The sequence below is a fragment of the Gekko japonicus genome, unplaced genomic scaffold (assembly GCF_001447785.1).
Source record: "Gekko japonicus isolate JY-2015 unplaced genomic scaffold, Gekko_japonicus_V1.1 scaffold104, whole genome shotgun sequence".
NCBI lineage: Eukaryota > Metazoa > Chordata > Lepidosauria > Squamata > Gekkonidae > Gekko > Gekko japonicus.
The window spans coordinates 1,659,301-1,671,355 of record NW_015176454.1 but is presented as its reverse complement, the minus strand read 5'-3'; the positions used below and the strand labels follow the sequence as shown (position 1 = coordinate 1,671,355).

Here is a 12,055-nt window from a genome sequence, read left to right as displayed (position 1 = left end):
GTGGGTGGGGCTGAGAGAGCTCTTGACAGGAACTGCTCTTTTTCAAGGACAGCTCTTATCAAAACTACAGCTTGCCCAAGGTCATCCAGCCAGGTGCAAGCGGAGGAGTGGGGAATCAAACTCGGTTCTCCCAGATTAGAGTCCGCGCACTTAACCCCTACACTTAACCCCAGTTAACCTACACTTAACCCCGCGCACTTAACCCCAGTGTAGCGGAATTAGGGGTGGACTGAGTCTCAGTCCTGTGCTAAAACTCTGCAGATTTTATATGCAAAGTATTGGGAAAAAGAAGAAGTCCCATCAAAGAAGAAATAATTTACAAACTACTGGAAACAGCGGAAATGGACAAATTGACTCTACAATTACAAGATAAAAAAAGAAGAAATCTTTGAGAAGAACTAGTTAAGATTTTATAAATGGATTGAGGAATATCTCAGAAGATGTACAACATAACTATTAAGAAACTTGCTCTATATTTCAAATGGTTTAACTGGTTTAGGTGCATAAAAGAACGATTCTATCTATGTAAAATTTAAGCAGTCCTAATGAGCTGCGGTGGCTCAAGTGGTGAAGACACTGAACTGCAGGCTGTGGAAGGTCGGTAGTTCAGCAGTTTGAGACCCGGGTGCCGCATGATGGAGTGAGCTCCCGTCTCTAGTTCCAGCTCCTGCTAACCTAGCAGTTCGAAAGCAAGAAATTGCAAGTAGATAAATAGGGACCACTTCGGTGGGAAGGGAACAGCGTTCCGTGCGCCTTGGTGTTTAGTCATGCCGGCCACATGACCACAGAAACATCTTTGGACAGCACTGGCTCTTCAGCTTTGAAACGGAGATGAGCACCGCAACCCTAGAGTCGGATTCGACCGGCTTTTGAGCAAGGGAACCTTTACCTTTTTAATGAGTACATGCTCCATGTTTGCTGTTTGTTAGTCTCTTTTTGCCTGTAGTTGTTGTCTTTCTCTTTTCTGTATAGAAAACTAATAAAATCTTTAAAAAAAACACCCTAAAACTCTGCAAAACCCCTGGTATACCTATGATACTTTAATTTCTATAGTAATTCTCTTCTATAGTTGACACTTTGGTTCTGTTTCCCAGGAAGCTTCAGGATTTTGCTGAGCACTGTGGCCTTCACTGTACACGACTTTGACTCGCATGGCTTTTGCTTTCTGGGAATGTTTATACTTTGCAGCAGTCAGAAGTAACTATCAAATTCTAAATAGATAAGAGAATCAGAAACTAGCTTCCTTGATTCTGTGAGTCACCCTGGCTTAACCCAGTTTTCCTGGACTTTCCTGACTCCAGAGATAGAAAGGAAGGGCTGACTTTGTTGTACATGTCAGATGTATGTCAAATGGTCATAACAGACCTGATTGACAGTTACATTAGCTGCAATGGGTGAAAGAGGGTACTTGATGTCTGATTTTAGTCTTGTTCCAGGTTGTTCTGATCAACTACCCTGCCATGGGTCTTGGAAGAACAACCAAGGATATCCTTTATAGAATTACAAGTGCACTATTTGTGTATTGGGGTTGTGTTGAAATAGTCTATGTTGAATATTGAAATGCTACAAAAATGTTTTCTGATTTAAGAGTGTGTAATGAAATAAATTGTGTCTTGATTTAGAATAACTCTCTCTCTTTTGGTGAAATTGGGAAGCCAGCTTCTCTCCCTCCCCAAAATTGAACACAGTGGGAATGAGGGTGCATGAAAAGGTTCCTGCACCCCTAATTTCCCCAACACCCAAGCCTGAAAACTTATCAGTCTCCTTGATGAACCCAACTAACACTTTGGACCGCACCTCAAGGATGTGGCCTAGACTGGAGAAAAGGCACTAGGAACCTCTCAGTTTGGGGGACATTGTGAGGGCACAAAGCAGTGTGTTTCTTCCCAGCCTTCCCATATTCTTCCCCAGCAGCACTTGCCCTCCTTTCATACCTGGTTCGGGTGACAGTCTGTGGGATCGGCGGCCTTTTCCTCTGCTCCGTGCACTCTTCCCTTCTGGAGGTTGCAATGAATTGCCCTTTTTCTCTGACACTTTCCCAGTCTTTCTCTCCGACTCTCTGCTTGTGACATAGGTTCCTGCCCTGCTTTTATCTGTGCCTGATTCTGTTCCAGTCTTGATCCAGGGCTGAGAATGTCCATCCTGGCTTGATTCCCATTTCTGGACATGGGAGGCCGCACCGGGACCCTTTGATTCATGGCTCCCCTTTGACGTGTTTACAGAGCCCCCATCTGCGTCATCAGTACCTTCAAGAGGCCCAGTCCATGCTAGGTCTCTCCGTCCCAATGGGGCCGCACAGGACAGTGGGCATTGTTCCACATTCTGCCGCAGATCCTGTCCATTCATCTCAGTTTCCCTACCGCCTCTGTTCTGTTCTCCAGTTGGCTCACCTGTTGCCCCGCTCCTTGACAGAGGCTTCTGTATCCCCTTGGGCTCATCTCTGGGTCCTACTAACCCCACGCTAGACAACACCAGCTGCTGCACACCATGTGCATTCTCTGTAGGTGGCAAAGCCTTGAGTGGTTTCAGCTTTCGTGGTGGTGGAACTCGGGGGCCAAGAGGCTCAGTGGTGGTACGCGGAGAGGGTGACTGAAACAGTTCTTGTGATCGTCGGAGCTGCTGCTGAGACACAGTGCGCTTGATGCGGCCAAGTTCCTCGGTAAATTTGTGCTCAAGGTCATACACATGGCTGGAGAAGCGGCCACGCTCATCCAGGGAAGCTGCCTTTTGATGGAAGGCGTGGCGCCGGCAGGCCACACCTCCCCATTCTGAGTGGGCGTCCTCTTGCAAGTCCTCCTGAGAGCCAGTTGACAAGAAGGGAGTAGCGTTGTCAAAGCCACCATGATCAAATGAGCGTGTCTTCCGTAGTGGTAGCCATGTGTGACCGGCAAAAGGGTTCTCATTCTGTTCCAGGCTTTTCCTACGCTCCTCAAAGAATTTGAGTTTGTCGAAGATCTTGGAACCTGACCGTGGCAGCTTGGGAGATGGGCGGAGGACGGACACACGGCTGGAGGCCTCGCTCAGTGGTGTCTGGGGCCGTGATTCCCCCGTGCCAGTCTGAGAGTAGCCAGATGACTTAGGGCGCTTCAGCTTCTCATCAAACTCCTCTGATGCTGTATCTTGGAACTCAGGAGGCATTAGCAACTTCCTGCGAGGAGCCACTGGTGGTGTGGGGCCACGGCTGGGTCCAGGTGGTTGGGCTGGGCACTGTCCTGCCCGGGGGGACACTGGCCGCTGGAGAGGAGGTTTCTGTACAGGTGGATGGAGGGTATTTGTGCTGGCTTTGCTGCTCTTGTTGCTATCATCCCTCCGGTACCCACCTTGGGGGAGGCTACTGCAGTTGGAAAACAAGGCATGGCATGGTTTGCTAAGGTAGGTGAGCCTGAAAATTCAGGGGTGGTGAGCTGTAAAAGTGACAGGTACCTACAAGGGTAATACACTACGGGCACGAGGACTGTTACTTTCAATGGTATTAAGAGTTATCTGTCTATGTAAGAGAGAGAAAATGCATGGAGATTCTTCACGTCTTTTAGGAGGATGTGAGACAACAAACTGTGAGTCCATCTTACACCGAATCCTCTGACCTGTGCAGAAGGTTTGGAGTCAAACTGCACATGAACTGTGAATGACCTCCCCCAAAACAGAGCGTGTGAAGCCCTGGTTCAGATTGGGACTGCGGCAGAGGTTTGCATCATTTCCGTGATCTGAAACGGCCCTGCAGAGCTGCTGCAAATTGCCCTGTTAGGGCAAACATACCTATCCGGAGGAGGACCTGTATAAGGACCGCAAGCTGATTCACACACACTACACAGCACACAGCTTGGGTCTGGGGCCCCCACCCTGTGTCCTGTTGAACAGTCACATGTGGACTTCAGGTTATCCTCAATTCCTGCTTGGATTTGGGTTGCAACTGTGGTGCACATGGAGAATGCCGGGGGATATAAATGCTTTAATAAATGGATAAAATAATGGAGCTTCAGTCTCCCTCCATGCCCCAGTTACTTGACCTGCAATAGTCTTGGGAGTGTAAACTCATAGGTTTCCCCAGCAGGCCAAACATCAATTGGGCTTAATCTGTACTCTCTGTAATGTGTGAACTGGCAATGTTTACCTTACCAGGGCAAATAGCAGCTCTGTAGAGTTATTTCATGTCAGGAAAATGGCACTATGTAAAGGCATAACACCCCCTCCCCAACACACACATCACAGTCCTGAGCGGAAACAGGGCCCCACACACCTGCTTTTCAGAAGAAGAAAAATGTTTGGGAGATCATTGACAGAACTCCCAGCATCAAATTCAATTTGACCCTGGTACTGGAAACCACTTGCCCAGTCACATTTACTATTAGCCCAGGGACCGGTAGTACTGGGGGTTGGTAACGCTTATTTCCACCTTCTTCAGTAATGTCCTTTTGGAGCTCCTCACACCGCTTTCTGCAGCACGGCCACTCTTTGCTGCGGTCTGGATGGCATCGTTTGTGAGGACTGGTGGGCCGGGAGAGCTGCTCCCTCCAGCAGGCCTTCTGTTCTCTTCCAACACTGTGATTCTAACGCCACTTCCGCACTGTCATTTTGGTCACTCTTTTGTCCCTATTGCTTTGGGTGTCCCCCCCCCCCCTTTCCACACGTGTTTTGCCCCCTCTGGGACTTGGGGAAAATGGCCACAGGATTCCAATGTCTACGGCACGAGTTGTGCTGGATTGCCACAGTAGGCCAAAGGACAAAATAGTGTGGGAGGGGAACAATCAGGCTGGACTAGGGTTCCCAACCTCCAGGCGGCATCTGGAGAGCTGCTGCTATTACAGTTGATCCCCAGACAATCGAGATCAGTTCCCGTGAGGGGGGGGGGGGGAGAATGGCTGCTTTGGAGAGTGGACTCTGTGGCATTAGACCCCGCTGAGGCCTCTCCCCTCCCCTCCCCTCCCCAAACCCCGCCCTCCCCAGGCTCCACCCCCAAAACCTCCAGGTAGTCAGAGCTGGCAATCCTGGGCTGCCTGGAGGCCAGAAGGCTGCATTAGACTGAGGGTGGGGGGCAGACATGACAGAGTTCCCAGTGCAGCAGGACAGGGAGGGGAGGAAAGGGGACAGTGGCAGCCTGAACACAGCACCCTTCCTCCTGGTACAAGGCACACGACACCTACAAACTGGCATGCACACCCCATTCTAACACCAACCCTTTTCTTTACCCCCCCTCCCCCCAAAACATTGGGTGCACATATTCAGCTGCACACATCCCAACACCCACACAGAGGCAATCATGTATGAGTATGCTGAGTCACATACCACAGTCTTTCCTTCATCCTTTAGCAACAGGCAGCATGGGAAAAAAGCATGAGGAGGGGAGGGGGGGGCAGTGTTCCCTCTCAGCCGAGTGAGTGTGAGCTAGCTCACAGTTTGTTATTCTCCGGCTCACACATTTTTTGTCTTAGCTCCGGAAGGAGGCCTCCAGAGCAAACCAATTTATGCAACAGCCAAATTGCTCGCTCACAACTTTAAGGCCAGTAGCTCACAAAGTAGAATTTTTGCTCACAAGACTCCACAGCTTAGGGGGAGCATTGCTCCAGAACAAGCTAATTTATGCAGCAGACAAATCACTTGCTCACAACTTTAATGCCAGTAGCTCACAAAGTAGAATTTTTGCTCACAAGACTCCACAGCTGAGAGGGAGTATAGGAAGCGACCTCAGGAAAGAACGGGGAGTAGAGGAGGGAGTCGGTCAGGCTCCCACAGGGGCCTCTGCACCCACTCTCCTTCAGGTTCTTACTACACTCATTGCCGGTGTGGCCCAGCATGGGGTTGGCTGTCGTTTCCAGAATATGGCTAGGGCATTTTCGGTGGTGGCTCCTACCTGGTGGAAAGAGCTCCCAAAGGAGATCCGGGCCCTGCGGGACCTTTCTCAGTTCCGCATGGCCTGCAAGACGGAGCTCTTCCGCCAGGCCTTTGGATAGGAGCCGCCGCCATCACTATTCCATCTGCACCCCCTATGCCCTAGCGAATTAACATCTAATTGCCTGGCCCCCCAAGGGTGGAGCGTGGCGCTGGACATGGCTCTGAGGATGAGATTGTCGGTAACTATGTGAGGTTAAGATCTTCCCTTCTTGTTGGAAATTTGCTGTAAATTGTTTATATTTTATTGTAATTTATTGTTTTTAAATTATATGTATTGTTTTAACTCGGCACGTTGTGCCCCTGTTAGCCACCCTGAGCCTTCGGGGTAGGGCGGGATATAAATGTAAATATAAATAAATAAAAATAAATAAATAAATGATGGGTCTCGGGTTTCTTTCACTTTCAGGGGAAAAATGAAAACCTCCTGGTGTCAAGTTTGTAATTACAAATGGGGGGGGATTAAAATGTGTGGGTGGTGCCTGTTCATGGCTCTGAAGATAAAAGGGAGGCTTGGGAGGGAAAACTTTGGCACCCTTTTAGAGCTTCTTCTCTGGGACTCAAATGTTTGCCTCCCTGCCTCTATATATTCCTGCAATCAGAGAGGGTCAAGCGCTAGTACTACATTTTAGGGTTTAGCTATAACAAAGCTACAGGACCTGTAACAAAAGCCATCACCACAATAGCTAGCAGAAAGGCCATTGCAATATCTGTGAGATTTTGAATCACTTCAATAATCAGCCTCCACTCAAAGTTTGCTACAAAGAAATGCAGATGATCCTTGGCAAAAGGGGGGTGTTCCTGGGTACATCAAAGGCTTCTTGCCCAAGCTCCACCTTTCCATTCAGACTACATTCCTCTTGGCTCCTGAACAGTATTCCTAATCCTGGTTTACAGATCCTGTTGGGAAAATGCCTGTCCTGCGGTCTCCGTTGTTATTATGGTCTGCCTTGTTTAATTCAGCAGGCACTTGACACAGTGGCCTGAGAGGGCTGGCTAAAAGAGAAATGGATATGGACACAGGAAGCTACCTTATACCGAATCACAGCATCCATCCATCAGTGTTGGTATTATCATTTCAGACGGGTGGCAGCGGCTCTCCAGCATTAGGCGGAGGTCTTTCACATTACCTAGGACCTGGTCCTCTTTAAGTCACTGCTTATGTCACATCAACATTCCACACTCCCTGGCCTTTGTTCCCTTGGAAAGAGAAAGGCTAAGAAAATAGCTGTTTTCCTTGACTTGAAAGTTATATTGACCAAATAAAACCTGCTGCTTGACATGAACAAGAGCTGCTGGTTTACCACACGACGGTGAGCTAGAGTAAAAAAGGGGGGTGAGGAGCTTCCTTTTTTCCTATCGAGTCCCTGCTGACTTATGGCAAGCCCTCGTGGGGCTTCCAAGGCAAGAGGCATTCAGAGGTGGTTCGCCATGGCCTGCCTCCGGACACCAGCCCCGGTACTGCCTGGTGGTCTCCCATCCAAATACTGGCCACAGCCTTAGCTACCAAAATCTGATAAGATCAGGCTAGTCTGGGCTATCCAGGTCAGGGCACGAGAACATACAAAAAGCCCCTTCTAACCTCTACGGACACTCCCAGGACTCATCTGCAAGTCTCCAAGCTTGGCTACCTTCATGATGCTGTTTAATAAGAATAATGGTGGTGCAATACTTTCATTTGTACTTTGAGCCCCTTGAGAGGGGGGCTTCTTCATTTCTCTTGTTGTATCTACCGTGTTCGTTCTGGCATGAATGGGAAGGTTGTGTGGCCATTCTCCTTGGATTAAGTCCCTTCTATGACAATTATTTTGGAGCTGGGGTGGCTCAAGTGGTTAAGACGCTGAACTGCAGGCTGTGGAAAGTCAGAAGTTCAGCAGTTCGAGACCCGAGTGTGCCGCATGGCGGAGTGAGCTCCCGTCTCTAGTTCCAGCTCCTGCCAACCTAGCAGTTTGAAAGCAAGAAATTGCAAGTAGATAAATAGGTACCACTTCGGTGGGAAGGGAACAGCGTTCCGTGTGCCTTGGTGTTTAGTCATGCCGGCCACATGACCACAGAAACGTCTTCAGACAGCGCTGGCTCTTCGGCTTTGAAACGGAGATGAGCACCGCAACCCTAGAGTCGGATTCGACTGGCTTTCGAGCAAGGGAACCTTTACCTTTACCTTTTATGACAATTATTATTCCCTACTGATTTTATTTATTTATTTAATCTATTTGTATCCCACCTTTCTCCTCAGTGGGGACCCAAAGTGGCTTACATTGTTCTCGTCTCCTCCATTTTATCCTCACAACAATCCTGTGAGGTAGGCTAGGCTGAGAGAGTGTGACTGACCCAAGGTCACCCAGTGAGCTTCCACACTGGCACACGGATCATCCCTTGTTGTCTTGAGCTGTTGCATCCTTTACTTTTGGAGGAGTGTGCGTGTGTGTGTGTACAATCTAGAGGTATGGAGGAGGCCCAGAGGAAAAAACAGAAGCATCTAGAAACAAAACAGTTTCCCCCCCAGTTTTTTTCTGAGGACTTAAACAACTTTCCAATGGGAAAATTTGTAAAATTTGGAGAATGCTGGAAAAAAACTCCCGTGAACCATTTTCTCTTTTGGAATGAATGAAATGCTTTTTAAGACAATGCTTTTCCCACTCAAAATGTATAATATAAAAAAGCATGAAGGCTTTTTCAATTTTGCCAATAAAACATTGGGAATCTTTTAGGAAGGGAGGAAAAAACTTCCTGTGAACTATTTTCTTTTCGGAAAGGAGTGATATTTTTAAAGCAAGATTTAGCTCAAAATCTGTAGTATGAAACTTTTTATCTAAAACAATCTACAGCATTAAATAAGGATAATTCAGGTGCATATTGTAGACAGATACAACATATATTAAATAATATATCTAATCTTAAATGTGAATAATTTGACACCATTTAAGGCCATAATGTGTTTACTGATAATACGTTATTTAAAAGTTCACTGCTTTCAGTGTTATAAAGCTTAACTGGTATTCCTACATATTGTGACTATGTTTCTGTCCAAATAACAATCTTTTTGGTTTACTGCAGAATTCGTTTTCTGCCTTCCATTTTAATTTTCTCCCTAGCTCTCAGATACTAAAAATTAAAATACACATGCTCAGTAGCCGCAGGGCCTGTAAAACGGAGCTCTTCCACCAGGCCTTCAGGTAAAAAGCCTCACCTAACAACCTAGGACCCTGTGCCCAACACCACCATCCAGCCTGAGTTTGCCGATAGAAAAATAATCTGCTGACTGTAATTTATTATGTCTATTGCTACTATTGCACTGCTACCGCCATACAGATTGCCCTTAGTGATTATTTATTTATTTATTTATTTATTTTTCACATTTGTATCCCGCCCTTCCAGTGGGCTCAGGGCGGCTATGTTGTGTTTTATGTTGATATTTATATTGCTGTTTTTAATCTGTTGTAATTTTATGTAAACCACCATAAGCCTGCTTCGGCAAGGAGGGCAGAGTACAAATCAAATCAAATCAATCAATCAATAGCATAGGGTGCAGCAATTCGCAATTCTCTTTCAAGAATTGGGTGTATTTGCAATTTTTCTCATAGAAAACTAAAATATTTTTGCTTTTAAATTCTATAAATGTTCCTAATATTACAATTGTATATGCTGACTAAGTTATGTGCATTTTATGTTGTTAAAACCAGTAAACAAGTTTATGTTTGATAGGAAAGTATTGCATATTTTTGCAATTTTTGCAATACTGCAATGTTCCCCAAAAATGCAGGTTTTTGTTTTTGTTTTAAACCATCCTTCTTTTCCCATAGCTTCACAATTTCTGGAAATTCTACATCTTCAGTGGAATCAAATGTCTAATAGGAAACGGCCATCATCTTGTACAACATATTTGAATTATATATCAACTTGGCTACTGTACATTTGGCACACTCCAGCCAAAGTGAAGCATGTTTAAGTTTCATCAGTTTCAATGGGGTAGATTTAGAATGCAGTTCTAAGCAGGGTTACGCCCTTTTAAGTCTCCTGAAGTCAATGGGCAGTTTGTAACTGCTTGGGAATGCACTGTATATCACATATTTTACCATCTCGTTGAAATAAATGGAACTCAGACTTGCTTAACATTGGTTAGTTTGCACCAGGGGTCATTTCCTGCGGGAGCGCACAGGAGCGGAGCTCCGGCAGTAAGGAGCCCAGGGGGTGGGATCATGCAACAAGCCCCACCCCCTGCTCTCAGTCGGGGCACGAGGAGCAAGAAGTAGCCAGGTAAGTTGCAGAGGGCCCCCCCCCCGGCCCGCCTTCAGGTACAAGCTCTCCCTCCTCTGTGAGGGCAGAACTGCGCGTCCCCCCCCCCATAGCTAGCAATCCAAAACAATCCAGTGGCACCTTTAAGACTAAGTTTTATTCAGGTACAAGCTCTCCCTCCTCTGTGAGGGCAGATCTGCACGTTCCCCCCACCCCCAATAGCTAGCAATCCAAAACAGTCCAGTGGAGCCTGAGCGGTGGGTGTTGCCTTCTGACACACTTCTGGTGATGTCAGGGGGTGTGGCATATGCAAATAAGTTATGCTAATAAGTTATTCTAATGAGCCCCTGGTTTGCACTCATATTATATACATATAATAAACCTGAATTGTTTTGGATCCAGAATTCATAGGGTTTGAGTGCTTCCTTGGCCATAGTAACTCCTTCACTAGCCCCAAGTTTACTACCGTGTGGCTCAAGAGAATTCAGCAGACCACCACACGAGTTCAGCCTAGAATAAAATGCTAGTGCTCTTAATGCATCTGTAGCAACAAATAAACCAGGGTCCATAAACAGTCTAGTGAGTGAGGGGAAATGATGATGAACTCAACACAATACCTGGGATTGGATTGTACAGCCCTGAATATTCCCTTCTGCCTTATGGCATGGAGTTTCCTCAAGGTCAAAGGGGGAAAAAGTCATAGAATGAGAGACGCCATGATGAGCATGTTCCCTATGCTGACAGACTAGATTTCAGGTTGGGGGGGGGCACGTACCTACCTATGACAACCGTTTATTACCTACAGCATCATCAATGCAACAATCAGGAAAATGATGGCAGGAGGCTGGTGAAGGTGTTAGTGGGGAAAGATAACTGGGGGGCAGTAGGAGAGGTAATGACAAGTGGCTTCAAGGGTCTGGAAGTGCAGTGGAGGGGGCTTTGGGTGGAAAGGGCTATGATGCAAGGTTTTAGGGGTTAGGATGAAGGGGCTTAGGAGGGATTTGCTGGTGCACTGGAAGGAATGGCGTAGAGGTTGAAGGTTTAGTGTGGCGTTATGACTGGGGATAGAGAAGGAAACGATGGTCCCAGCAGAATGGCCCTGCACCCCCCACTCCACACGGCCCCACAACTACTTACACGTGCAGGGAGAGGGCACGGCCCCGGTACAAGCTGAAGGCACTGCCGTAGGGGTCGCTCCCCAGAGACAGGCTGTCCTCGGACCCCGGGGCCACACCAATCAGCTCCGCCCGTGATGCCCGCACCAGCGGCTCCACCCCCAGGTGCCGGGCCTCGGCAGGTGCTTGCCTTGGAATGCTGGGGTGCAGGTTGGGTCCCCTCACCGTGGGACCAGCATCTGGATCCTTCTCCAAGACTGTAGTCTGGCTCCCTGGCCAACTGGAGTGCTCATCTGTCTGAGACAGGCCTGGCACCGAGGTCGGAGTTGTCTTCATGGAGGCATCCACCAGCGTGTCTGACTCCCCTGGCAAAAACACAAGCAGGGACTGATTGAGGGGGCTGGAACCTGCCTCTTCCCCAGGTCCCAGGCCATGGCTGTGTGCTGCTAGGACTGAGAGACATGGGTGGGTGGAGAAGCAGGGCTGACAGCACAATGCTGATTGGTAGCTATAAGAAGCGTTCCACCTCAGGGAAAGGCAGTTCTCAGGACAGCCTGCAATATTCTACAGTTTTATAGATATGGCTTAATTCTGAAGGCTGTAAAATACCCGTTTCTTGGAGCATGCAGTGTCACTGAGTATATCATGTCTAAATTTCAGGTGCCAAGAATAAGGATTTTGCTTCCCACTGAGGATTCATCAGCTGGAAAGGACAAGGATAAGGAACAAAGACCTGAGTGCCTCAGCCATCAATATGAAGTGACCTGACCAAAGACAAGAATAGTTCTATAAGGCACAAGGTCAGACATCTACAGCAG

At 47.5% G+C, this 12,055-nt stretch overlaps 1 protein-coding gene across 1 annotated transcript in view; it reads right to left on the bottom strand.

Annotated features, from left to right (window-relative positions):
• Positions 1 to 12,055, bottom strand: part of SPEG (SPEG complex locus) — a 186,536-nt gene that overhangs the window by 89,727 nt on the left and 84,754 nt on the right. The window contains exons 3-4 of the mRNA XM_015426902.1: positions 11,428 to 11,602; positions 1,935 to 3,334 (exon numbers count right to left, since the gene is read on the bottom strand). Of these exons, the coding sequence (XP_015282388.1) occupies positions 1,935 to 3,334; positions 11,428 to 11,602 (1,575 nt within the window). The remainder of the gene's footprint in view (positions 1 to 1,934; positions 3,335 to 11,427; positions 11,603 to 12,055) is intronic.